General features: G+C 48.0%; 1 protein-coding gene across 3 annotated transcripts in view; it reads left to right on the top strand.

Annotated features, from left to right (window-relative positions):
• LOC113828980 (mothers against decapentaplegic homolog 6) overlaps positions 1-27,500 on the top strand; it is a 57,174-nt gene that overhangs the window by 14,697 nt on the left and 14,977 nt on the right. For all 3 annotated transcript variants that reach the window (XM_070135798.1, XM_070135759.1, XM_070135853.1), the window contains exons 2-3: positions 3,521-3,577; positions 4,619-4,711. In XM_070135798.1, the coding sequence (XP_069991899.1) occupies positions 3,521-3,577; positions 4,619-4,711 (150 nt within the window). The remainder of the gene's footprint in view (positions 1-3,520; positions 3,578-4,618; positions 4,712-27,500) is intronic.

Genomic DNA, 27,500 nt, shown 5'->3' with positions numbered 1-27,500 from the left:
GGGGAGAGGGGGGAGGAGGACTCGGGTTACGGGAGGTCAGCAGTACGCGACATGACAGATCGAATGACCTTGCTCTTAAGTAGGGAAGGACGCGCCAGCCTTTCCAAGATACCTCGTTTTTTCTCTCTTCTTTCGTGCTCTCTCTCTCTCTCTCTCTCTCTCTCTCTCTCTCTCTCTCTCTCTCTCTCTCTCTCTCTCTCTCTCTCCTTCTCTCTCCTTCTCTCTCCTTCTCTCTCCTTCTCTCTCCTTCTCTCTCCTTCTCTCTCCTTCTTTCCCCATCTCCCTCCTCCTCTCCATGTCTCCCCTAACACTCCCTCCCTCTCTCCAACTCCCTCCCTCCCACTCTCTCCTTCACCCTCCCTTCCTCCCACTCTCTCCTTCACCCTCCCTCTCCTTCTGTTTTACAAGCTGATTAATCGCTGTTAGGGAGTCGATAGCTAAGGTCGGCGGGTCCAGGTCTCAAATCCGGGTCAGTTCAAGCGGGCGACGCCATTGCTCTACGGTAATAATATTGGTGATTAAGGAGCATGAGTATAATGATGATTATGATTAAAGGGGCGTAAATATGATGATTGTGTTGGTTAGGGGGCATCAGTATAATGATTATTAGGATTAAGGGGGCATAGATATGATGATTGTGTTGGTTAGGGGGCATGGGTATAATAATTGTGATGATTAAGGGGCATGAGTATAATGATGTTGGTCAGGGGGCATGGGTATAATAATTGTGATGATTAAGGGGCATGATTATGATCACAAGGGTCATGAGTATAAAGATAATGGTGATTAAAAGGCAGGAGTATTATTGATAATGTAATATGATTATGGTAATAATTGGCATTAATGATTAGTGGTTTTAATGATGGTAATGAGGTCAATTATGATCGCAGGATGATAATGAGGGTATTGATAGTAGCTTGTTTGTGATGATCGTAGTGATAATCGCAAATTTGTGATGATAATATTTCACGTATAAATTGACCTAGAAAAAAGAGGAATAAGAATGATAACTATGATAAGGACAATGATGATAATGATAGTTATGATCATGATAATGATAATGATCATGATGATGCTTACAATGACATTAAGAGTAACAGCGACAATAACAACAATGAAAATAACAACAGCAATAACAATAATGATGAAAATAACAACATCAGCAATAATAATAATAATAATAATGATAAGTCCTTGTTGTTGCGCGAGTGACAAACATTAGTCAGCATGGGGGGAGGGGGAGGGGGGAGGGGTTGACGGATAACTGTGTTATTGTCACATTTCTTAGTTGTGTTTATTTTTTCTTCATACATTTTTCGTGTTTTTTTTTTTTTTTTTTTTTTTTTGTACTGGTGATTGAAAGATTTAAATTTTGAAGTTTCTTACATTTCTTGAAGATTTTTAAATGTAGAAATAATAGTTGAGATTATTTGTTTTTTTTTAATTGTGTTAATTATTTTTGAAGGTAAGGCATCAGTTAAGGTGTCAATAATTTTTATTTTTGTATACTTTTTACCGAGATTTGTTTACTTTTAACAAGAGAAAAAACATCGTAGTCTCGTTGCCAGATACCGCCATTCATGGAAACCGTCGGGCCATTTTTTTTTCTCAGACGAAAAGATCCTTCATCTCCCTTTCTCCTTCTCTCCTTTTGTTCTCGGGCTTTGCTTTATGCTCTGTTGCCTCTTCTTTATCTCCGTCTCTGTCATAACAATGACTCTGTAAACGTGGCAGTGGCGGAGACAGCCATAAATATGAGTTAAACTGGAGGACTGTCGTCTCACTGCGGCAGGGGAGGGGGGAGGGGGGTGGCTTTTAACCGGGGGGGGGGGGAGGGGGAGGGGGGATGCTTACATATCCTGCTCCTTCCCTTCCTTTACCTCATTCGTCCATTTCATCATTATCATTTGTTTCACTATCCCTTTATTTTCCTTTGCTTTCTTTTTGTGTTTTTTACCTCCTTCCATTTACATTTAGTTAGTCTCTCACTCTCTTTCTCTTTCACATCCATTTTTTTCTCTCTCGTTCCCTCGTTCCTCCCACTTTCTCCCCCCTCACTCTTCCTCTCCATTCCTTCATTCCACATTTCTCTCCCCCCCCCCCCCCCCGCGTAAAGTGGCTTGACGAGAACGATTTTCAGGTGAGGGACGTGGGGGGGGGGGGGGGTAAATTGAAGAGAAAGAAAGATAGAAGAGAAAGAGGAAGAGAGAGAGAGAGAGAGAGAGAGAGAGAGAGAGAGAGAGAGAGAGAGAGAGAGAGAGAGAGAGAGAGAGAGAGAGAGAAATATTACGAAAGTTTGAGAAATGAGGGGTGGGGAATAAAGAGGAGGAGGAAAGAAGCAGGAAGAGGTAGAGAGAAAAAGATACAGAAAGTTAGGAAAGAAGTGAAAGGCAGAACGAGTATGAGAAACGACATTAAACATGTTTAAAAAGTGGACGAGATAAAGAGGATATGAAGAGAAGGAGAGGCGAGGACAGGACGTGAGGATCAGCCAGTTCACGGACGCCCGCCATTATTAAGAACTCGGTGGCGCCAACTTTTCCCCGCTAATAAATGTCGCCGCCGTGGTCTTGGCGGGAATTTCAAACGGGGCGGGAAGAGAGCGCGGGAACAATTGAAGGGATCGTTATGATGATTATTATTATTATTGTTTTTTTTTCGCTGTCTGGGCGTATATTATTTTCTCTTTTCTCGTGTTTTTGTAATGTTTTTTTTTTAATAATTTTCTTGATTTTATTTTGTTTTCTTTGCAAGTGTGGTGTACTTTTAGCACTGAAGAATGTTGTATGTGTATTTGAGTATAAGAACACACACGCACACACACACACGCACACACACACACACACACACACGCACACACACACGCACACACACACACACACACACACACACACACACACACACACACACACACACACACACACACTCACACACACACACACACATACATGCATGTGTTATATAATTTATTTTTCACATCATCCTGATCTTTAGAAATGTCATCATTCCGTCTATTCAGTTCAGCGCTAGGACTTAGCACTTTTCCGCTCGAAATCGTGAGGGAAGCAGCAGGTAGGAGATTTAGCGACTTGTCTGTCAGTTTCCATGAGGTTAGCATGATGGCGGAAAATTTAATTAGGTCAAACGGCAGTCTCGACTTTCGTTCTTAACCGCTGATGACTCTGCTAGTTATGATTTTTTTCTTATTTTTAGACATATGGGTGATTTTGATGTTCATTGATATTTATTGATGTGTTTATAGATGGACGAATATAAGCACTCATATGAATATGCTCGCGCGCGCACGCACGCACACACACACACACACACACACACACACACACACACACACACACACACACACACACACACACACACACACACACACACACACACACACACGCAACAACAACAACAACAACAACAACAACAGTAACAGAGTAAAATAAAAAAGTAGAAATGCATAAAAATCACCAACGTCACGTGATTATATAAAATAACATCTTTTTCTCCGTTTCAGAATCCCCGCCGCCGCCTTACAGGAGGTTTAGCAGTCGCGACCTCCTCAGACCAGAAGGTAAGAGTCTCAGGATTTTACCTTAGGATTTTGCCTTAGGAATTTTATATTGGGATTTTGCCTTAGGAATTTTATATTGGGATTTTGCCTTAGGAATTTACCTTTGGGATTTACGTTAGGATTTTGCCTTTGCAGTTTACCTAGGATTTTGCCTTAGGAATTTACCTTTGTATTTTATCTTTGAAATTTACCTTAGGATTTTGCCTTAGGACCTTACCTTGGTATTTTATCGTAGGATTCTACCGTAGGATTTTACTTTGGCATTTAACCTAAGTATTTTTGCTTATTATTTATTTTTTTACTTCCCTTTTTGGAATGTTTAAATATTTTTAAACCTTGGGATTTTTATTTTACCTTTAGGGTTTGTTTACCTTAATGTTTTTGTTTTTATTTTACTATTAATTCTTGTCTTCGAGTTTGTTTAATAATTTCATTTAATCTCAGCTCATTTCCCCTTAGTTTTTATTTTAGTTTTATCAGAATTTCATCTTAAATTCCATCTTTTTTTTTTACCTGTTTTTATCTTTATCTTACCGAGAAAACCATCTTATGTCGTTGTAGATTATTTTTTTAGTGTCACAGATACTGTTATCTTTATTATCGTGATAAATATAACTATCATCTTAATTTGTTATCGTTCAGCGTCGCCATTTTATACGAATAAGATATGGAAGTAAATCTTGATCCATTATGTTTAAGCAGGAATTAATACACATTTTCTCTCTCTCTCCTTCTCCCTTTTCTTTCTCCCTCCTTTCCTGTCTCACCGCTTCTCTCTCTAAATCTTTCGCTATTTTTTTTTTCTTCTATGCCTTCTTCCCTTTTCCCTTCTCCTCCACCTTCGTATCTACCTCCACCTCCACTACCTCCTCCTCCTCCACTTCTATCTCCCCCTTCCACCACCACCTCCCCCTCCTACTCTTCCTCCACCATCCTCTTCTACCCTTTTCTTCTTCCTCCACCTCCACCTCCACCCCTTCCTCTTCCACCTCCACCCCCTCCACCCCTTCCTCCTCCTCCTCCTCCTCCTCCTGCTTGTAGATGCCGCCCCCAGTGAAGACAGTCAGTGCCTGGTGGAGTCCCAGGAGACGGGCGGGACCCACGACTACGGGTCTTATTCCACCCACGGACCCGGTAAGTAAGCCCCTTTGGTTGTAGTTGTTATAATTCTTTAAAAAAAATACATTGCCGTATTCTATATTAATTTTTTAACTATTTTTTTCTTGGATTTGCCGTATTTTGTATGATTTTTGTTGAATCTATTTTTTCTTCGATTTGGTGAGGTTAAAAAATTACGTTTCCATACTTTATATAGGTGTTTTATCCAGTTTTTTCGTTCGATTTGGTGAGGTTTCTTTTGGTGTTACAAATGTCGTCGACTTTGGGATTTTTGTTTTGTTCTGTATTTCTCGTTTTTGTCATCTACTTCTATCATTTATTCGTCTATTTGTTTCTTCCTCTTGATCTTCGTCTTCTATTTAAAAAAAAAAAAAATACAGGCTGCGTAAACAGGTTCCAGAATAATTTCTTTAATATGCCTCGAGACATAATAGTTTTGAGTTATCCATTAAAATTATTCACAACCTACAACTTTATTAATTTTATTGGGGATCGGTGTAAAAGTTATTTACAATTTCCAACGGTTTTTTATATCCTAAGGGGTCAGAACGTCAAAAAATATTCACATGCGTCAACATTATGCATATGAGAGGGATCAGAATGTAAAAAAAAAATATTCACATTCGACGTTATTAGTAGCATTGGGGATCCGAACGTAAATATTATTCGTACTATCGGGATCCGAACTTAAACATTTTCATAACATTGGGGTCCGAACGTAAAAGAAAAAGTTATTCACATCCGTCAACATAATTCATTGGGGTCATAACGGGTCCCGGGGAGCATTATGTACGAGGACACATGAGATGGGCGCAGGCGGGCGTGTATGTCTGGTCGCAGTGACGCCTGGGGGTCGACTGGCGTCCCTGCTGCGGATCACCTGGGTCGGGAGCTCTCCTTTCCCCGCTCTCTCTCTTTTTGCACTTTCGCGCTTTTTCGCTAGTTTTTGTCTCTTTTTCGCTGACTTTGGTTCCTTTTTCGCTAGCTTTTGTCTCGTTCTTCGCTCTCTTTTCGCTAGTTTTGACTCGTGTTCTCTTTACTTCTTTTCAATATTTTAGAGAGAGAGAGAGAGAAGAGAAAAGTGAAAGGGAGCAAAATATCTAGAAGAGAAGAGAAGACAAGAGAAGCGAAGAAAAGAAAAGAGAGAAGGGAGAGGGAGGGATAAAGAGAGAGAGAGAGAGAGAGAGAGAGAGAGAGAGAGAGAGAGAGAGAGAGGCGGGGGGTACAGGTCTTCATTCTGACCTGCCAACTAAACTTATAATATTGCATCGCCGTCATGCAATCTCTTTCAATTGAGAGTGATGTGAGGGAGATCAGTTTAGCTTTTATGTGACATCAAGGTAAGTGAGTGCGAAGGGAAGGTTGTTGCTGCTGTCGAAATTGTACTCTGGAGGGAGGGAGGGAGGGATGGGAAGGAGGGAGGAGGGGTGAGGGATGGAGGGATGAGGGAGGGGTGAGGGAAGGGGGAAGGAGGGATAAGGGATGGGGGTGAGGGATGGTGGGGTGGAGGGAAGGGGAAAGAAGGCAGAGAGGGTACTCACGATGGGGGAGAGTGAGAGGGGGGTTATTCTAAGGGAGGGAAGTGAGGGAGGAGAGGGAAAGGAACATTATGTAAGGGAGAGGAGGGAGGGGTAGAGCCGTGGAGGGTTGAGGAGAATGGAAAGAGAGGGAGGGAGGAGAAAGGGAGGGTACTAACACGGGCGGGCGACAGGGAGACTGGGCCACCACATGCGGATGCACTAAATCAAATATATGTGAAGTCTTACTCTCTCGTGTGTGCGTGTTTTGTAACAGACCTCGTCCCATAACGGAGTTTTGTTATATATAGAACGATTTATTGGCCTCTCTCTCTCTCTCTCTCTCTCTCTCTCTCTCTCTCTCTCTCTCTCTCTCTCTCTCTCTCTCTCTCTCTCTCTCTCTCTCTCTCTCTCTCTCTCCTTCCCTCCCTCCCTCTCTCTCTCTCCTTTCCACCTCTTTAAATCGCCCGCCACATCATCCAACAAGGACTTAGACAAACTCGCTTTCCAAACCCGCCCCGTTCTCCCGCGACAGGAATGGAAGACTTGAAAAGACGGACACAAATCGCTGACAAGGAGGCCGAAATTTATGCATCTGGGAATCCGCTACAAACCCGTACATTATTTGCACAAGAGAGAATAATGGGGAGACCCGCGCATTATTCGCACAAGAGAGGGAGTGATTCGAACAATGGGCGTTTCGAAGCACTTCAATGGACCACTTTCTTCGCTTTGAGGATAACATTACGAAGCATGTTTCGAACAGTCTCCGAGGCGTGTTTGCGTACCATTGTGAGCAAAGTGTGACACCAGATAAATCAACAAGAATAAAATAGAAACGAAACGAGAGTGAAATGGGGAGACGGAGGGATAACGAAAGCGAGAGTGGGGGAGGGAGATAAACCGATGTGAAGGACGAAAGGCAGCGTGAAGAGAAGAGAATGGAAACTGCCCTCAGTCCGTCCCTCTCGTAGCAGTTGCAGTCTGCAGATGAGATCTTTTCGAGCCTAATCCAAGAGGGAGAAGAATTGAGGACAGCGAAAGAACGGGAGAACAGGATAAAGGAGGAACTGGAGAAGAACTGAGGACAATGAAGGAACGGGAGAAGAACAGGACAATGAAGGAACGGGAGAAGAACTGAGGACAATGGAGGAACAGGAGAAGAACTGAGGACGATGAAGGAACAAGAGAACTGAGGACAATGGAGGAACGAGGCAGCGGAACGTCGGTCGACACGGGCGGCGTCGGCGGTTCGACTCGGCGATCCCGGGCGTGACGCAACCGCCGCGAGTACTTTTCCTCCGCGAGAACAGACGGCGGCACTCGCGTCGTCGGTCGTGCCTCCTAATGAACCAACGACCACTTAAGGCGGCCACTTCACGCGCCGCCCAATCGCGGCCTCGGCGGGAAGTTGCATTGGCCAATCGCCCGTCGTCGCAGGGGGGTTGGGCCTGATGGGGGGGAGGGGGCTCTTAGAGACAAGACAGTAGTAGTAGCAGCGGGCGTGAGATGTGGGCGGCGGCGTGAGCGTGGGCGTCGACGTTTCTTGATCCATCCTTTTCTGAATCACAGGAGTGGTTTTACGCTCGAAATATCCGCATTCTCTCCGCGTGAGGGTTTATTTTCCTTCTTCAAGATGGAAGGCGCCATGGCGGGGAAGCGGCCCTCACGCCTGGCGGACGCGGGCGGCCTCCTCCTGCGCCCGCTCGCCTGCCGCCCTGCTTGTGGAGTGGGCGTCGCTTGCCTTAGTACCTTGCTTTGTTTCCTGGCTTTCTCCCTGTTGTTTGTTTAGGGCGATGCGCTGTTTTTTATCACATTCTTTCCTTCCTTGCTTCCTCGCCGCCTTCCTTATGTGATTGATTCTTGTTTTTTCGTTGTTTACCTTCCTTTCTTGTCTTCCTCCTTGCCTGCTTCCTCTCTTCCATGTTTACGCCGTCTTGCTTCTCTGATTGGCTTCCTCTTGCTTCCTTTGATTGCATCCTTGCTGTCTCGCATTCTTTTCAATTATCTTTTTTTGAGATACGAAGGAAATAGAAGGGATTAAGATGGCGAAGAATCAATAAAGAAATGAAGAAGTAAAAATAGAATCGGACGTTGACGTTTGATGCGAAGAATAAGGAATATTGGGTTGAAAAGAGGCAAGGGAGGAGAGAATGAAGAGAGAAGAAGGGAAAATAGATGAGAGAGGAAGGGGGAGAGAGGAGGAGATGGAGACATAGCCGATAGAAGAGAGAAGAATAAAGAGACAAGAGCGTGAAGATAGAAAAAAGGGATAGACGAAAGACAGAATAGAGGAGCAGATGGAGACATAGCCGATAGAAAAGAGAATAAAGAGACAAGAGAATGAAGATAGAATAAAGAGACAAGAGAGTGAAGATACAAAAAAGGGGATAGACGGAAGACAGAATAGACGGAGGATAGAGCGAGAGAGCAGAGGGGGGCGACGAGGGGTGTGGCTGGCAGGCGTTTAAATGAGGGGGGTCGGGTGTCACCCAGAGACTGACCAGGACGCAGAGTTTACCTCCAGAAAAAGCCGACCGAGGGAGCGCGTTTACTGCCTTGCTGTGTCTAGGCGCTTCTCAGAAGGAACCTTGCTTCTTGCGACCCCCTTTTTTATGGTCTATTTTTGTTTGTGTCTGTTTTGTAGTGTTTGTCTCTCTCTCTGTTTGTCGGGATGTTGATGGTTCGATGTCTCGATTTTCTCTGCTCTCTCTCTTCTCTCTTCTCTCTTCTCTCTTCTCTCTCTTCTCTTTTCTCTCTCTCTCTCTCTCTCTCTCTCTCTCTCTCTCTCTCTCTCTCTCTCTCTCTCTCTCTCTCTCTCTCTCTCTCTCTCTCTCTCTCTCTCTCTCTCCCACTTTAATTTTCCCTCTGTTGCTTATCTTTAAAAAAAAATACTAAATATGTTGTTGTGAAACTTAAACGTGTTTCCAAAATCCATACGTTTTATTTGTATGTCCGTGTGCGTTTACATGTACGTGTAAGTACACATATGCCTGTTTGTATATATGTAGTGTGTGTACAATATCAGATTGCATCCGTATCCGTCGCCAGAAGCAAAAGTTCGCCAGTGTTTGTTTGTTGACCCGACTGCCGCTGGTGCTCTGCTTAGGGGAAAGTCACAGGGGCGGCTGTTGTTGTTGCTGTTGTTGTTGCTGTTGTTATTGCTGTTGTTGTTGTCGTTGTTGTTGCTGTTGCTGTTGCTGTTGCTGTTGTTGTTGTTGTTGTTGTTGCTGTTGTAGTTGTTATTGCTGTTGTTGTTGTTGTTGTTGCTGTTGTTGCTGTTGTTGTTGTTGTTGTTGTTAGATGTTTCTTTCTTGCCTTTGTTTTTTTGTGGGTCGTTTATATATGCATTGATTGCATGTATGTATGTGTACCTAGAGAGAACGAGAGCAAAAGCCAAAGCAAAGACGAGACAGACAGACAGACAGACAGACAGATAGACAGACAGATAGACAGACAGACAGAAAGAGATAGAGAGAAATAAATAGCAAAAGAGAGAGAGAGAGAAAGAGAAAGAAAACCCAAGAACGCCCCACAACACAAACCCATTAGATAAATATGCATCTCAAGACTCGGAGCAGCTCGATTGCACTGAACTATAAAACCCTAATTGAATCATAATACAACTGTCAGGGTGTGTATACGTTGGGGGGAGTGGTGGGCGGGGGGCGGGGGTGGCGAAAGGGAACCCACGTGACTCCTCCAGCCACTAGAGAGCGACATATGTTAATGAATCCGCGATTTTTTAACACTTGTTGTCAATCGTGACAAAAGACCTGCCTCTTGACGGCCGCCCAGATGCCCTTCCGAGAAAGCCCGGTCGGGGCGGCGCCTCCGGTGCGTCCGGTCGGCCTTTGTCTCGGAAGGCTCGTTTTCCTTCTTTTTGATTGATTAATTATTTGTTTATTTATTGTTATTATTATTTATTTGATTATTTATTTATTTATTTATTATTATTATTATTATTTATTTGATTATTTATTATTATTATTATTATTATTATTATTATTATTATTATTATTATTATTTATTATTATTATTATTATTATTATTATTATTATTATTATTATTATTATTATTATTATTATCTTTATTATTATTGTTCTTGTTATTATCATCATCATTATCATAATCATTATTATTACCATCATTATCATCATCATTACCATTATCATTATTATTATTATTATCATCCTTATCATTATCATTATTGTTATTACCCTGTTCGAGCCCCTATAGCGTGGATGACGAGGGCGAGGCTGATGGCCGTGTCCATTGTTGCAATTGCATGTTCCTGCAACTCCTGACATTTCCCAGGAAGCGTTGCACATGCCATAGTTGTCGGGGGGTCTTTGTTTAGGGGAAGTCTTTGAGGTGGTTGAACAAAGATTTTTTTAAAAATTGTATCCCAAGATGCATTTTCTTTTAATTTTTTTTTTTCTTGGGCTTTTTTTTTTGGGGGGGGGGTTTGGGGAGGGGGAGGAGGTTGGGAGGGGGGAGGAAAGATGGCGGTATGGGTATGTGTGGCTTCCCTTAGCTTGAGGAATGCTGTCAGTATTTTTTTTTTTTTAAGAGCTGGATGGGTTGCATTACGTGGCAATCGTCGCAGTTGTGTGTGTATGTGTGCGTGTTTTTGCGCGTGTATGTATGTTTGTTTGCGCGCGGACACAGGTTCTCTACAGGTTCTTGGGTATGTAAGTTTCTTTGAAAATATTTCCGTGGCATTGCGATGGGAGGGAGGGGAGGGGGGGAGGGAATGTGCTAGTAGGGCGCATGAAGAAATCTCAGATGGGCAACATTCATGCGCCATGGATAATGAAATTTCTGCGCAGACACACACACACACACACACACACACACACACACACACACACACACACACACACACACACACACACACACACACACACACACACAGAGAGAGAGAGAGAGAGAGAGAGAGAGAGAGAGAGAGAGAGAGAGAGAGAGAGAGAGAGAGAGAGAGAGAGAGAGAGACTGCAGTTCTCGCCGTGTGTTTGTCTCCAGATCCGTGAATCTTTGTTAATGCAGTTTGGACACTGTCGAGTGGCCGCTGCATTACGAGGCCTTGTGTAGGGGCCGTGTTGTCGTCTCCTGGGCGATCTTGATGTGAGGGAGAGGGAGGGAGAGAGGGAGGGAGTGGGAGAGGGAAGGTGGGAGGGAGAGGGAAGGAGGGAGGGAGTGGGAAGGAAGGAGGGAGGAGGGAGAGGGAAGGAGGGAGGGAGTGGGAGAGGGAAGGTGGGAGGTAGGGAGGGAGGGAGACTGAAAGGGAGAGGGAAGGAGGGAGGTAGTGAGAGGGAGAGAGAAGGAAGGAGAGAGGTAGGGAGCGAGAGAGGGAAGGAAGGAGGGAGGTAGGGAGAGAGAGAGGGAAGGAAGGAGGTAGGGAGAGGGAAGGAGGACATGGGGATAGAAGGACTGGGAGAGGAAGGCGAAGGGAAAGGGAGAGAGGAGGGAAGAGGGAGTGAAGGAAAGAGGGAAAAAGTTAGCGGGAGGGAGGGAAGGAGAGAGGAGGAGTGGAGAGAGAAAGGGGAGGGGGAAAGAGAGAGAGAATTTCCGAGTTCTTTCTAAGCAAGGTCTTTCATCCCCCCCCCCCCTCGCCATTAGGCTCCTGCCAGACGCAAGAAGTCGAGGAGAAAAGTTCATGGTGCATATAAACTCCGACATGAGTCAACACTAATCATAAAAGTAAGAAAGCAAGAGCGAGGAAAAAGCACACTCACGCCCAAGTCTCCCCGCATACAAATAGGCGGCGCCGACGTCAGCCCGAGGCCAAAGTCGGTATTATATAGTGGCCCTTTTTGCCGGCGTGATTGGCGTCAGGAGTGTCAGCTGGGTGGCGTCAGCGGGTCGGTGGTTAGTATGGCAGGAGTGAGGAATGTCGGCTGGCGCCAGGAGAGGGAGCTTGTTGTTTCATTCACGTAGGGGCGGCCGAGCGCTGGCGCCAGTCGTGGAGGGAGTCACGGCCCGCTGCCAGGCCGGGCGGGCGCGGGCGCCGCGTGCGTCGCCGCCGCAGACGGGCTTGAGACGCTCGCGGCGCTGCTTGCTCGGACCTGCGACGCCTCGGGGCTTTCGGGGCTTTCGGTCTTGAAATGGTGGCGAATGTCGCTGGGTTTAAAAAAAGAAGTGACGCCCCGCAGCGCCTCGAGGGGCGGCGAGTGCGGAGGCCCCGAGCGAGCGCGCGGGTGAGTGGCATTCGGGGCGGCGAGCGCGAGCGTGTGACAGCCGTGGCGCCAGCGTCCGGGTGACGTGGTTGGCGCCAAAGTCAGCCTCGGCGACAGACAGGTAGCAGGAGGGGCCGGGGGGAGGGGGGTCCGGGCGAGGCGCTGCCGGTGAGGCTCTCTGAGGATGGCGCTGTCCTGTCCCCGCCTGGACGTCGCCCGAAGGCTGCCGCTCCGCCGCCGCCGCCGCCGCCTCCGTCGTCGCCGCCGCCCGGAGTCAGACCTCCCGAGCGGCGTTACACTGTGCCAAGACCTGCCATCAATTTTATGGGGGCGGCGGCTATGGTGTGGCGACGGGCAGGGCGACGCCGGCAGCCTCCTTGCCCCTCCCCCCTCCCTACTCCCTTCCTCTTCTCAGTTCTGGCGCCGTACTCCCTTCCCTCCGCCCCCCCTCCCCCTCCCCGCTCTGGATCCCTTTGCCCTCGACCCCCTTCGAGGACCGGAGTTAATGGGGCGTGGGCGGCCGCCTCGCCGTGTACCCTCCTTCCATGTGGGCGTGTTTATGGGCGTGTGCGTATGGGATTGCGATTCCCGAAAAAGGGTCTTCATTAAATCCCGATCTCGAGCCTCGAGTCCTGCTCTGAAGTGCCCGAGCGCGCGCGGGCGTCAGCACCTGGCCTCGCCGCTGTGCCACGTCGGCGCCCCTTCTTCCTCCCTCCTTCCTTCCTCCCTCTCTCCCTTCCTTCCTCCCTCCCTCTGACTTTTCTCTCTCACTCCTCCTCCTCCCCCTCACCCATCTCTACTTCTCAACTTCTTCCTCCCTTCTTCCTTCCTTCCTCCCTCCCTCCCTTTGACTTTTCTCTTTCCTTCCTCTTCCTCGCCCATCTCTACTTCCACCGCATGTCAAATTATCCGAGAAAAAAAATGTGTCACAACGCAATACCTCCCATGGCAAGTCACGTCTATTTCGAGACGACTTGTTGCCAAAATCACTCCAGAAATCCAAAAGTCATCGGAACGTAAAAGTTTATTCTTAGTTTGTTTACGTTTTCTCTTTTTTTCTCTCCTACTTCTTTTTTCTTTTATTTTTTTTCCTTCCTGCTTCTTCTTTTTTTCTTTTATTTTCCCCCCTCCTGTTTCTTCTTTTTTCTTTTAATTTTTTTCCCTCTTGCTTCTTCTTTTTTCTTTTATTTTTTTTTCTTTCTTTTTTGGCGACGATCTGACCCGCTTGCTACTGTCGCGTCGGCATCCCAGGGCCGCTCGCTCTAATGACTGCTGTGATGGATGGTGACGGCGAAGAGGGGAGGAAGAGGGGACAGGATGGAGAGGAAGAGGGAAGGGATGGGAAGGAGTTGAGATTGAGATAGGGGAAGGGATAGGAAGGAAGAGGGGAAAGGATAGGGAGGAAGAGGGGGAGGGATGGGAAGGAGTTGAGAAGTTGGAGTTGAGATTGAGCTAGAGAGGGGGAAGGATAGGAAAGGATAGGGAAGAGATGAGAATCGGAAGAGGAAGAGGAGGAAAAAGGGGAAAGTTGAGATTGAGATGAGGGAGAGAGGGAGAAGGATGGGAAGGGATAGGGGAGAGATGAGAATGGGAAGAAGAGGAGAAAAGGATGGGAAGGAAGAGGGAAGAAAGGAATAGAAGAATGGAAAGAGATGGCAGAGATGAAAATATGGAAGGAGGTATGAGAGGAAACGAAAGAATGGAAGGAGGAGGGAGATAAGGAAAGGAGTAAAGGTAGAAAAGAAAGAGAAATAGGAAGCAGAAAGAGAAAACAAGATTCAGAGGGTGAAAAGAAAGGACGAGGGGAAGGAATCAAGGAAAAGGGAAACAGAAGAAGAGAGGAGGGAGGAGAAAGTGAGAGTGGGAAAAGGAAAGAAAGAAGAAATTGATGGGGCAAAGAGGGAGGGAGGGAAGGGGAGGGGATGAAGGCACTCCCCCCCCCCCCCTCGATCACAGGAACAGCGCCCCCCCCCTCCTCTCGGTCACAGGAACAGCACCCCCTTCCCTCCCCCTCCGGTCACTAAGATCACCCACTCCCCCTTCCCCCTCCGGTCACAGGAACAGCACCCCCTTCCCCCTCCCCCAGTCACAGCACCCCCTCCCCCTTTGGTCGCGGCGGTGACGTGAACGACGGCTGGCGACACGGAGTCATCTGACCGTGACACCCGGCGCCAGCATCGCGCTCCGCTTACGCCTTCTCGACCCCCCCCCACCCCACCCCAAACCCTCATATCCCTCACTCCTTCCTTTCCTCCTCCTTTTCCTTCTCCTTTTCCTTCTCCCTTTATCCCTCGCTCCTGCTCTTCGCCCTTCTTTTCCTCTCCTTCTTCCGTCTCCGCTTATCTCTCATTCCTTCTTATCCTCCCTTTTCTTCCTTCCTTTCCATCTTCCCTCACCCTCTCACCCTTTCTCTTCCCTATCCCCCCTCACCCTCTTCTCCTCTCTCTTCCTCCTCCCTCCTCTTCTTTTCCTTTCTCTCTCTCTCCTTTATCCGCTTCTCTCATCTACTCCCTCTCCTTCCACATCCTCCTCCGCGTACAAGCCTTTATCTTTCTTGTATTCCTGTCTTTCCTACTTCCTATTATTCATTTTTCAGTGTTTTCCCTTCTTTCTTTTTCCCCTTTTCCATATATTCTCCCTTTTACCCCATTTCCGCATCTTCTCCCTCTTTTCCATCCTTTCCATGTTTTTTTCCCCTCTCTCCGCCTCCCTTTCGTCCCTTTTTTACTCCTCTTTTCCACATTTTCTCCCTATTCCCACTTTCTCCCCTCTTTCTCCTCCATTTTCCCCTAGTTTCTCTCCCTCCCTCCTCCCTCTCTTTCTCCCCTACCCCCCCGCTCTCCCTTTTCCCTTCCTTTCCCCCATTTTCCCTAGGTTTTCTCCCTCCCCCCTCTCCCCCTCTTTCTCCCCCATTTCCCCTACGTTCTCCTCCCCCCTCCCTCTCCCCCTCTTACCCTTCTCTTTCTCCCTACTCTCCTCTCCCTTTCCTCCCTATCCCTCCCTCTCCCTTACCCCCCTTCTTTCTCCCTCTCCCCCTCTTTCCCCGATCAGTCTGTGTTATTGAGGCAAGAGGCAGTCCCATGGCGCCGAGACTTTTTTTGTTAGAATCTGCAAATAATAGTTTCCTCTCCAGGAAATCAGGCGCCGGATTGGAATGATTCATTGTGTTTTTCTTTTTTTTATTTATGTTGTGTTTTTTTGTTGTGTCTTTTTTTGTTTTGGTTGTGTGTTTTGTTTTATTTTTGTTCTTGGGGGGATTGATTTTTTTTTTTGGGGGGGGGATTGTGTGTTTTTTTAGGCTTTATTTTTTATTTTATTTGTTTGTTTATTTTCGTTTCTGTTTCGGTTATGTCATGGTTATTTTTGTTAGCTCTTTTTTTTCTTTTACGTAACACAACGACGTCACATTATTCCTGTTTTTTTTCAATCAACCAACGTTTTATTTTATTGTCCGTTTTTGTCCTTTTCATTCTCTTATTTTCCACCTATATATATATATTTTTAATCTGAATTTCGATCTCCCTTCTGTCTTTTTCCTTTTCCATTTATTCTCCCTCCCCCCCCCCCTCCTTTCCACCTTTTCTAACTCTTTCCCCTTTTCCATCTTTTCTCCCACATTCTCTCCCCACTTACCGTCTTTTCTCCCTATATTTCCATCTTGTATCCCTCTCCCCCCCCCCCCCTTTCCACCTTTTCTCCCTCTACCTCCCCCCTTTTCCACCTTTTCTCCTCATTTTCCCTCCCGATCGCGCATCCCGACCTTCCTCTGTCTCGGGGAACATCCGGCTAATGGCCTCGAGGTTGCAGGAATAATCAACGTCTGTCTGTCTGTCTGTCTGTCTGCCTCCTCTCCTTAACCCTTATCATCGTGGGAGACTTCCTTCCTGTCTGTCTTGTCTGGCTCTTGGCTCATTGGACTGTCTGCCTGTCTGTCTGTCTCTCTCGGCTGTTTAGACTTTTATTATCTTCCTGTGTGTCTGTCTGTCTGTCTGTGGCGGTTACTTAGACCTTATCATTTTGCGAGTCTTCTTCCTGTATGTCTGCCTGGCTTTATGTCTGTCTGTTTGTCTGTCTTTGTCTCTTGGCTTTCTTAGACCTTAATCATCTCGCGAGCCTCCTCTCTGTACGTCAACTCATCTATCTGTCTGTCTGTCCGTCTGTCTCTGTCTGTCTGTCCGTCCGCCTCTCTCTCTCTCTCTCTCTCTCTCTCTCTCTCTCTCTCTCTCTCTCTCTCTCTCTCTCTCTCTCTCTCTCTCTCTCTCTCTCCTACCTCCCTCTTCCTCCCTCTTCCTCCTCTCCCTCCCTCTCCCTCCCTCTTTCCCTCTTTCCCTCTTTCTCTCTCTCCTTCTCTCTCTCCTTCTCTCTCTCCTTCTCTCTCTCCGTCCTTCCGTCCCTGCGCGTGTCTCCCCGCGACTTCCTCCCACTCGAGGAAGAGTTGGTGTTGCAACCGAAGAGAATTAATCACGGGCGATCCAGCCGACGCGAACTCCTGCCGTCGCCGTCGACGACGTCCGGCGGGAAGGGCTTTCTCTTGTCCCTCTGCGCCCGGCCTCTCGATCCTTCGCTCTCGCTCTCTCTTTCTCTTTCTCTTTCTCTTTCTCTTTTTCTATCTCTCTATCTCTCTCTCTCTCTCTCTCTCTCTCTCTCTCTCTCTCTCTCTCTCTCTCTCTCTCTCTCTCTCTCGCTCTCTCTCTCTCTCTCTCTTTCCCTCTCTCCCTCTCTCCCTCCCCCCCCCTCTCTCTCTCTCTCTCTCTTATTCTTTCTTCCTTCGTATACTCCCTCCTCCCTCATCATCTCTTCTCTCACCCTCCCCCCTTTCTATCCCCTACCCTCTACTTCCTCTCATCCTACCCTCCCCCCACTCAGCCCCCCTCCCCCCCACCCCTCTGCCGTGGGTGGGCCGCCGCCAAGGATCAACAAGACAGTTACAGTCACTTAGGGGCGCACAACACATACATCGCCCCCGTCAGAGGGACCGCCCCCCCACCGCTCCCCCCGCCCCCCCTTCCTCTACTCCCTCCACCCCTTCTCCACCCCTCCCCTCTACCGGGCTCCCTCCGCTCTCACCGCTCCCTCCGCCCCTCCTTCCTCTACTCCCTCCACCCCTTCCCCACCCCTTCACCGCTCCCTCCCACAGTTCTCCAACTCCACCCCCTCACAGCTCCTCCACCCTCCTTCCGCTCCCTCCACCCTCCTCCACCGCTCCCTCCACCCTTCCTCCACTCCTCCTCCACCACTCTTTCACAGCTCTTCCACCACTCCCTCCACCGCCCCTCCTCCTCCTCCTCCTCCCTCTCTCCTCCTCCGCGACTCCAACGAGCTCCTTCCCTCCTCCTCAGCCTCCTGAAGCCACGCACTCCTTTCTTCCATCCTGTCTTCCTTCCTCTTTCTTCATCTTCCTTCCTCTTTCTTCCTCTTCCTTCCTCTTTCTTCCTATTTCTTCCTTTTCCTTCCTATTTCTTCCTTTTTCTTCCGTTCCTCGTTTCCTGGTTCTCCTTTTTTCTTCTTCTAAGCCTCTTCCTTCCTTTATTCTTTCCTTCGTTCCTTCACTTCTCTTGCTTCGTCTCTTGGAATTTTCGTTATTTTATTCCTTCCTTTCTTTAGCCACTTCATGCTGCTTATTCCGCCATTTCTTTGTCCTCCTCCTTTATCATATCCTCCTCCTACTTCCTGTTTTTAAGCTTGTTCCTTTCTTCCTTACTTCTCTTCTCTTTTCTTTGTTTTCGATTCTCCATTTTTTAAATTTCTCCTCCTCCTCCTCCTCCTTCTCCTTCTCTTGTTCACCCCCCTCCTCCTCCTCCTCCGCCTTCTCTTCTTCTTCCTCCTCCTCCTCCTCCTCTTGTTCCACCCCCCTCCCTCCTCCTCCTCCTTCTCTTCTTCTTCCTCCTCCTCCCCCTCCTCCTCGTTCGTTTTGCACAGTTCGATTATGTAGCATGAGCTGAAAGAAAGAAAGAAAAATAACCAATAGATTATGATATTCAATGTTCATAAATGACGCGTTGAATCCGAGACATACCGTCTTCATTATGCCCCCTCCCCCCCCCTCTCTCCCCTCCCCTCCTCTCCCCCCTCTCCCCTCTGAGCCTCCCTCTCCCTCGCTCTTCCCCCCTCGAGGAATACCACTAAAATTCCTTATTATATTGCCACCTTATCCTTCTCTTATTTCTCTCTCTCTCTCTCTCTCTCTCTATCTCTCTCTCTCTCTCTCTCTCTCTCTCTCTCTCTCTCTCTCTCTCTCTCTCTCTCTCTCTCTCTTTCTCTCTCTCTCTTTCGCTCTCTTTCGCCTTCTCTTTTTTCTTTCTCTCTCTCTCTCTCTCTCTCTCTCTCTCTCTCTCTCTCTCTCGCTTTCTCTCTCTCTCTCTCTCTCTCTCTCTCTCTCTCTCTCTCTCTCTCTCTTTTCTCTCTCTCTCACTCACACACACACACACACACACACACACACACACACACACACACACACACACACACACAGACACACACACACACACACACACACACACACACACAGCACACACACACACACACACGTGCACACACACACACACACACACGCACACACACACGTTAAAATAATTACTGGAAGAGGGAGAATGAATAAGACTTACGAAGAAGCCTCCACATCCGGAAGCAGGAAGACTAAGGAAGAATTCCGGGAATTAATGAAAGGAGTGATAGACGAATGAGAAGTAGAATAAGAAGAAAATATAAAACAGGAATAAAGGGGAAGAAAATAATAGGGGTAAGCGAAAAGGAGAATAAAAACAAAACAAAAGAAAGAGAAAAAATAGCAATTTAGAAAAAAAAAACGAAGAAAATTATAAGAACGAAAGAATAAAAAAAAAATCAGAAGAATTGGAACAAGCAAACGAAAAAAGAGAACCAAAAGAGCAACAAAGGAGAAGAAGAGGAAGAAGGAAGGGGAAGAATAGGATCGTTGAGGGCGAGGCCGGAGCGGCGTGTACGTGAGGCAGCGCGCTCCTCGATGGCGGGCGGCGGCGGCGAGCGTCGGGCGGCGGCGGGCGGCGGCGGCGGCGGAGACAGGGGCAGGGGCAGACGGCGGCGTGGCAGCGGCAGAAGACGAGAGAGTGAGGGGGAGGAGGAGGAAGGTGGAGGACGACTTGAAGCGCCGATAGAGGGGCGAGTGTTCGGCTTCGTGAGTGTCCGGTGGCGGGGGATGAAGGCGGCCCATTCACACGTGAACACTGCGATCGATTCCGCTCTCGGATTCTGTTACCGGCCGATGCCTCCCCCTTCCCCCTCCTCCTTCCCCTTCCCCCCTCTCCCTTCCTTCACCTCCTCCTCCCCCTTCCCCCTCCTCTCCTCCCTTTTCCCCATTCCCCTCTCCCTCTCCTCTCCACCTCCCTTCTCCATTCCCTCCCCTTCCTTGTTTTTCCCTTTATCTTTCCTTTCCTTCCCACTCTCACCTTCTCCTTCCCTTCCTCCTTCCTCCCTTCCTCATCTTCCCTCCTTCTCCCTCCTCCCTTCCCCTCTCTTTCCTCCTTTCCTCCTTCCTCCCTCCACCTCCTCCACTCTCCCCTCCCCCTCTCCCCCTTCACCCTTCCCCTTCCTTTCACTCCCTTCCTCCCCTTCCCCCTTCCCTTACCCCTCTCTCCTTCCCTTCCTCCTACCTTACCCTTCTCCTCCACTTCCTCCCCTTCCCCCTCCTCTTCCCCTCCCTTCCCCCTCCCATCCCGCCTCCCCAACCCCTCCACCTCCCCTCCCTCCCTCCTCCCCCTTCCCCCTCCCCCTCCGTCCGGTCTTGTTGTGGCTCGCGCGATTCTTCGGAGGCGCTTTTTTGTCGGATTTATTTGTTTGTTTTGTTTGTTGGTGAATGGATAGGTGGCAGGGCTGGAGTGGATTTTTTTTCTTTTCTTTTCTTTTCTTTCTTTCTTTTCTTCTTCCCGTCATCTTCCCGCCATCCTTCCGCCTGTCTCTCCCTCTATCTTTCCCTCTTCCTCTTTCCGTTAGTAACTTATTTTTTTATGTATCACACATACATACATACACACTCACACGCACACTCACACACACACACACACACACACACACACACACACACACACACACACACACACACACACACACACACACACACACACACACACTCACACACACACACACTCAATGTTTGTGTGTGCGTGTGTATGTACATATGTACGTGTGTAAATAAGTCATGAATACAGGCCTTAGAAAGGGCGGTGAGATGAGTGTCTTTCGTGTCTGATGCTGCATCTCTCTCTCTCTCTCTCTCTTTATCTCTGTCTCTGTCGGTCTCTCTCTCTCTCTCTCTCTCTCTCTCTCTCTCTCTCTCTCTCTCTCTCTCTCTCTCTCTCTCTCTCTCTCTCTCTCTCTCTCTCTCTCTCTCTCCTCTCTCCTCTCCTCTCTCTCCCTCTCCCTCTCCCTCTCCCTACTCCCTCTCCCCCTCTCCCTCTCCCCCTCTCCCTCCTCCCCCTCTCCTCCTCCTCCCTCTCCCTCCCTCCCCTCTCTCCCTCCCTCCCCCTCCCCCTCTCCCTCCCTCCCCCTCTCCCTCCCTCCCTCCCCCCTCCTCTCCCTCCCTTTCCCTCCCTCCCTCTTTCCCTCCCTCTCTCTCTCTCATTATCTTTCTCTCTATTTTTCCCTATTCTTTCTACGTTGGTCCTCTCGCCTGACGTCATCCCCACATCTCGCGCCACGCAGAATCCCCCGCATTCCTCCCCGGGCATCATCCTCGCGAAGAATTATCCTTTTTATCGATTAACCTTCGGCGAGTGTCTACGCATATTTCGCTCGGGGTTGTGGTCTTTATATAGGTCTCTCTCTCCGTCTGTTTGTCTGTCTCTTCTCTTTCTCTTTTCTTCTCTCCTCTCCTCTCTCCATCCCTCCCTCCCTTCCACTTCTCTCCCCTCCGTCTCCTCCTCTTCTTCGCTCTCCCTCCTTCTTCCTCTCCCTCCCCTCTTCCATCCTCCACATCCCCTTCTTCCTCTCTCTCCCTCACCCTCCCTCCCTCCCTCACCCTCCCATTATTAATCAAGTCTGGCGAGTAAGATCGAATAACAGTACGTATGTTATTGCATGTTCTCCGCCAGTACTCGAGAACATCAAAATTGTCACTAATAATGCTCTCGGTGTGTTTCGTGAATAAACCTTTTGTCTGTGTCTGTCTGTCTGCCTCTCTCTCTCTCTCTCTCTCTCTCTCTCTCTCTCTCTCTCTCTCTCTCTCTCTCTCTCTCTCTCTCTCTCTCTCTCTCTCTCTCTCTCTCTCTCTCTCTCACACACACACACACACACACACACACCCTCTCACACCCTCACACCTCTCACACACACACACACACACACACACACACACACACACACACACACCCTCTCACACACTCTCACACACCCTCTCACACACCCTCTCACACCCTCACCCACCCTCCCTCTCCCTCCCCCTCCCTCCCCCTTCCCCCCTTAACGGAGTGCATTGTCTGTCCATTCATGCCAAGGAATGCGTGAATTATGCCGCGCTGACTCAACACGCTGCGGGATTACCCTACACGTGTTTGTGTTTGCGAACCATAGATCACTGCGCAGTGGGCTCTGATCCTTGACCCTTTGGAGCGAAGAGGAGGAGGAGGAGGAGGAGAAAGAAGAGGTGGAGGACGAGGGGAGAGAAGAGGTGGAGGACGAGGGGAGAGAAGAGGAGGAAGAGGAGGGGGGGAGAGAAAAGACGAGGAGAAGGAGAAAGGAGGGGGTGAGATGGGGGAAGAAAGAAAAAGAGGAGGAGGAGGGAGAGAAAGATACAGAAGTAGTAGTAGTAGTAGTAGAATAGTATGCTGGTGGAAGATGTAATACTAGAAGCAGTAGAAAAAAGGTAGAAGTAGAAGAAATACAGGAAAAGAAGAGGAAGAGGATAGGAAAGGAAGGCTAAAGTCACGAGACATGAATCTGCAGCAGCGAGGAAAGACACACAACCCCCAGGGGCATCCGAAAAAAGGACGAGAAGCGGCAGGGACAGGGAGAAGGGGCAGAGGCAGGGGGAGGTGCAGGGTGCCAAGGGAGCCAGCGGCAGAGGGACAGAAGGAGGTGCAAGGTGCAGGGGCATCAGGCAAGGGATATTCGACGGGGAGTAATGGGCAGAGGAAGCAAGGAACCCACCAGGGACAGGAGGGCGAGATACCCCGGGGCGGGCGTGAGTGACGAAGCCCAGAAGCGCGGCAGACGAAGGGTGATGGAGGAAGAGAGAGGGAAGGAGGGAGGGAGGGAGGGGAGGCGAAGAGACAGAGAGGGGGAAAGAGGGAGGGAAGGGGAGAGGCGACGAAGAGAGAGAGGGGAAGGGAAACGGGGACGAAGAAACAGAGGGTGGGGAGGGAGAGAGGGGAAGAGAAAAGGAAGGGAGGAAGGGTGGGAAATGAGAGGTCAAAGAAGGGAGGAAGGGAGGAGGAGCGGGTAAGGAAAGCTATCGGATAAATGAAGAAATCAAGATGGCTGGTGGAAGGGGAAGGAGAAAGAGAAGGAGATGAGTGGGGGGAGGGAGGGAAGGGGGGAAGGTCCAGGGGAATAAAGAAACAGTAGATGGTCCAAGGAGAGAATAAAGTGTCGGCACTAAGAGGGGAAGAGAGAGAGAGAGAGGGGAGAAGGAGAGACGATCGAGCGATAAGCAAGGCAAATAAAGAGGAGAAACAAGAAGCCCCCAAGAGATTGAGATCTAGTTTTACTGCCCGAACGAAGATGAGCCTTATCGCCGCCCGTGATTTACTCGAGATCTCTGAGATAGGGGGCGGGCGTGGGGCGGGGTGGGGGGGGAGGAGGGGAATGACGGGGTGTATTGTGTTTGGTGGGGTTGGGGGAAGGGGTGGTAGGGAGAGAGAGAGAGAGAGAGAGAGAGAGAGAGAGAGAGAGAGAGAGAGAGAGAGAGAGAGAGAGAGAGAGAGAGAGGGAGGAAAAAGGGAAGGAGAGAGACACACAGACAGACAGACAGAGAAGCAAGCAATCAACAGAGAGAGGGAGAGAGAAAGAGAGAGAGAGTATCGCCAGCCTAGTAAAAGAGAGGCGATGCCCCCCACCCCCCACCCCCTCTTTCATTCAGTGCCTAGCAGCCCGTAACCCCATAGTCTTGCTCTCTTCCATTCATGGCGATGGGATCAAGCACCCCCCCCCTCCCTCCCTCTCCCTCCCTCCTCTTCCCCCCCCACCTCGCCACTTCCCTCCCTACCTCCCCCTATCACCTCACCCCCCCCCCCTTTCCGCCCGTACCCCCCCACACCCAACAATTTTCTTCCGAGAGATATGTTTGGCCTTTCACATTCCGAAATCAAGTTTTGAGTCGTGATAATGTTGGTGATCGTGGTAATGGTGATAAAGATAGTGATAAGGATGGTGATGATAGTGATAGGGATAATAATGATCATAAGAAAATGGAACAAAAAAAATATTGGTTTTTTCTTATTCTTGATTTTGATATTTGGAAATATGATAAAATTAGTTCCGTAGAACACAAGTTTCACCTTGCGAACTTTATACGAGTTGGAGAGACTTAAAAGTTCCCCTTACCCCTCCTTCCCTCCCTATCTGCGCCCCCTTTCCCTCCCTCACCCCCACCCCCACCCCCACCCCACCCCCTACAGGTAGAGAGCGACCGGCTCTGAGCGAAGTGAAGTGATGTGAAGCAGCGTTTCCAGCGTCCGGCGTTACCTCACTTCACCCCGGCTCGCCTCACCTCGCCTCACCTCACCCCCAGACCAAGTATGCACGCACGAAGCCCGAGCGTGGCGCCTCCAAGCCCATTTGTGGAGCCACCCGGGGGGGAATCCGCCTAACCTATGTTGACACCTCGCCCGCCGCCGCCGCCGCCTCCTGGCTGGGTTTTGCCTCCGCCTCGCCTCGGGACGCCGCGCTCCTTCGCCCTGCTCGCCTCCTGCCTCCTCTCGCCTCCTCGTGGCCCATTTTCCTTGTCCTTGTGTCTGTTTGTCTTTTATCTTTCTCTCTCTGTCTCGTGTCTCTGTCTGTCTGCTTCTCCGACTCTCTCTCTCTCTCTCTCTCTCTCTCTCTCTCTCTCTCTCTCTCTCTCTCTCTCTCTCTCTCTCTCTCTCTCTCTCTCTCTCTCTCTCTCTCTCTCTTTCTCTCTCTCTCACTCACCCCCCTCTCCCTCCCCGTCTTCCTCTCTTCGTCTTCCCCTCTCTTCTTCTCCCCCTCCCTATTTCCCCTTCTTCCTCACCCCACCCCCACCCCCAACTCTCACGACACTCTCTTGACCGCCGAACTTTCCACGCTCAAAAAAAAAATAACCCATTAATTCCACCCGACAATCTAAAGAAAAAGAAAAAAAAAAGAGAAAGAAAGAAAGAAAAAAAAGCGCGTGTTTTCAATCCTTCATTCATTTTGTGACTCAATGAGTTTGTGTCAGCCCCCACCACCCCTTCCCCTCCCCCCTCCTCGCCCCTCACCCCCTCGCCCCCTCGCCCCCTCCCCCATACGCTGCAAGACCACACATGCTCCTCCGCTGACTCAACCACTCGTAAGCTATTGTGACTCACTGACTCGAAGCGCTAGTCGACTAGCTTTTTTTTTTTTTTTTTTTTTTTTTTTTTTGCTTGTTCTTTCGTTTTTTTTTCTTTGCTTTTTTTCTTGCTTTCTTGTTTCGTTTTTTTTTTCGCGTTTGTTTGTTTTTTTCTTCTGTATTTCGAGTTTTTTTTTCTATTTTTTGGGTTAAATTTAATTGGGTGTAAAGAGAGAGAGAAAGAAAGAAAGAAAGAGAAAGAAAGAAAGAAAGAAAGAAAGAGAAAGATAGAAAGAGAGAGAGAGAGAACAGAAAAAGAAATTGAGGGCCAATAAATTTAAGATGTCTAAATCCAGTATGTGAAATCGATATTTGTCCCCGTTTCTTACACATCTACTTATATATATATATATATATATATATATATATATATATATATATATATATATATATATATATATATATATATATATATATACACATTGCTTCATCCCTGTATTTATTTATTTATTTACTTGTTTACTTATTTATTTACTCTTTTATTTATTTATTTATTCAGTTAGTCAGTCACGCAATTTACATAAATGAGTTGAGAGATTGACTTATTGCCTCTTGTTGCGCCGAGTAAAAGCTGCGATCGACGCTCGGTTGCACTCCTGCTTTTGTTTTTGTCTTTGTTTTTCTTGTCCTTTGAGTCCAGGTCTGTGTGTGCACTTTCCTGTGATTTTCTTGCTACTGTTTGTATTTTCGTGCACACGGACGCGTACACACTCATGCAGTCACGCAGACACGTACGTAAGCACTAACATGCACGCACGCGCGCACACGCTCGCTCTCTCTCTCTCTCTCTCTCTCTCTCTCTCTCTCTCTCTCTCTCTCTCTCTCTCTCTCTCTCTCTCTCTCTCTCTCTCTCTCTCTCTCTCTCTCTCTTACTCAATGTATTATGCAACTTTCTATCTTCTATGTGAAACGATTACGTAATGCTTTTTTCTCGGAAAAGCTTGGACAAAAAATATGGATTATCTTAAATTTTTATAGGCGAAAGAATCAGGATATGGGCAAGCAAGGGGCTGGGTATGGGCAGGGGAAGAGGGTGGGGTATGGGTAGGGGAAGGAGATGGGGTATGGGTAGGGGAAGGGGATGGGGGTATGGGTAGGGGAAAGAGATGGGGTATGGGTGCAGGGCGTGGGCAGGGAATCATGTTACCCTCTACCTTGATTGCGTGCGTCCCTGTCCATATTATGCCCCCACCCTACCCCCTTCCCTCTACCTCCCCCTCCCCTCCCCGCCTCCATCTACGTCCTTCCCTTCCCCCTGCTCTCCCCCCTCCCCCTCCCCAACACCCTGCCAATTTCCCATAACAAACATGATTTTATTATTGTTAATATTATTATTATTATTATTATTATTATTATTATTATTATTATTTTTATTATTATTATTATTTTTTTTATTATTATTATTATTATTATTATTATTATTATTATTATTATTATTATTATATATATATATATATATATATATATATATATATATATATATATATATATATATATATTTAGTGTGTGATATTTACCTATCTACTTAAGTAAAACTAACAAACAAACAAACAAACAAAGTATAAATGACTTTCGCAAAATAGATGAATAAAAATGAGGCAAAGATTACCAAGGCGGGGAGGTGGTTTCCGGAGGAGGAAGAGGAGGAGGAGGAGAAAATGAGGCAAGAGAAGGAGAGATAACAGAGAAGAAGAAAAAGGAGGTGAAGGAAAGAAATAAAGAGAGAAAGAAGAGGAGGGAAATAGAGAAATTTGAGGGAGACTAAAAATTCGTGGGTGACCTGAAGAAGAAGAAGAAGAAATGGAGGAGGAGGAGGAGCAGGAAGAGGAGAAGGGAGATGAGGAGGGGGAGGAGGATGGAGAGAAAAAGAAGGAGAAAGACGAAGAGAGATGAGAATGAGAAAAAAATAGGTCACAGTAATACGAATGTGAGAATGACGGTGATGATGATGATAAGGAAGAGAAGAAAAAAGGAGGAGGGGAAAAAATAGAGGAATGAGGACGAATGTGAAAACGACGATGACAACGTTGGAGAGGAAACATAATAAAAGAAAGGAGGAGGAGGAGAAAAACAACAACAATGGTGAAGAAGAAGAAGAAGAAGTAGGAAAGGAGGAGGAAAAGACGACAACGATCAAGAATAAGAAGGAATAAAACAACAACAATGATGAAGAACAAGAAAATGAAGAAGGAAAGGGAGGTGGAAAAAAGACGAAGAAGGGAAAGGAGGTGGAAAAAAGTCGACGACGAATAGGAGGAGGAGGAAGAAGAACAAGAAGAAGAAGAGGAGGAAGAAGAAGGAGAAGAAGAAGAAGAAGAAGAGGTGGCGGAGGAGGAGGAGGAGGAGGAGGTGGAAGGTTCGTCGGTGGCGTGAGGTTGAGAGTCACGTGGCAGCGGCGGTGGGTGGAGCTCTAGAGGCAGCGGCGCCGGTGAGTCGCGCCCGGTGGTGGATGTGGTATCGCCGCGCAGCCTCTCTCGCCGTTCCCTCCCTCCTCTCTCTCTCTCTCTCTCTCTCTCTCTCTCTCTCTCTCTCTCTCTCTCTCTCTCTCTCTCTCTCTCTCTCTCTTTCTCTCTTTCTCTCTCTCTTTC

This window comes from Penaeus vannamei, chromosome 1, assembly GCF_042767895.1.
Source record: "Penaeus vannamei isolate JL-2024 chromosome 1, ASM4276789v1, whole genome shotgun sequence".
Lineage (NCBI taxonomy): Eukaryota > Metazoa > Arthropoda > Malacostraca > Decapoda > Penaeidae > Penaeus > Penaeus vannamei.
This window is presented reverse-complemented; position numbering and strand designations above follow the sequence as displayed.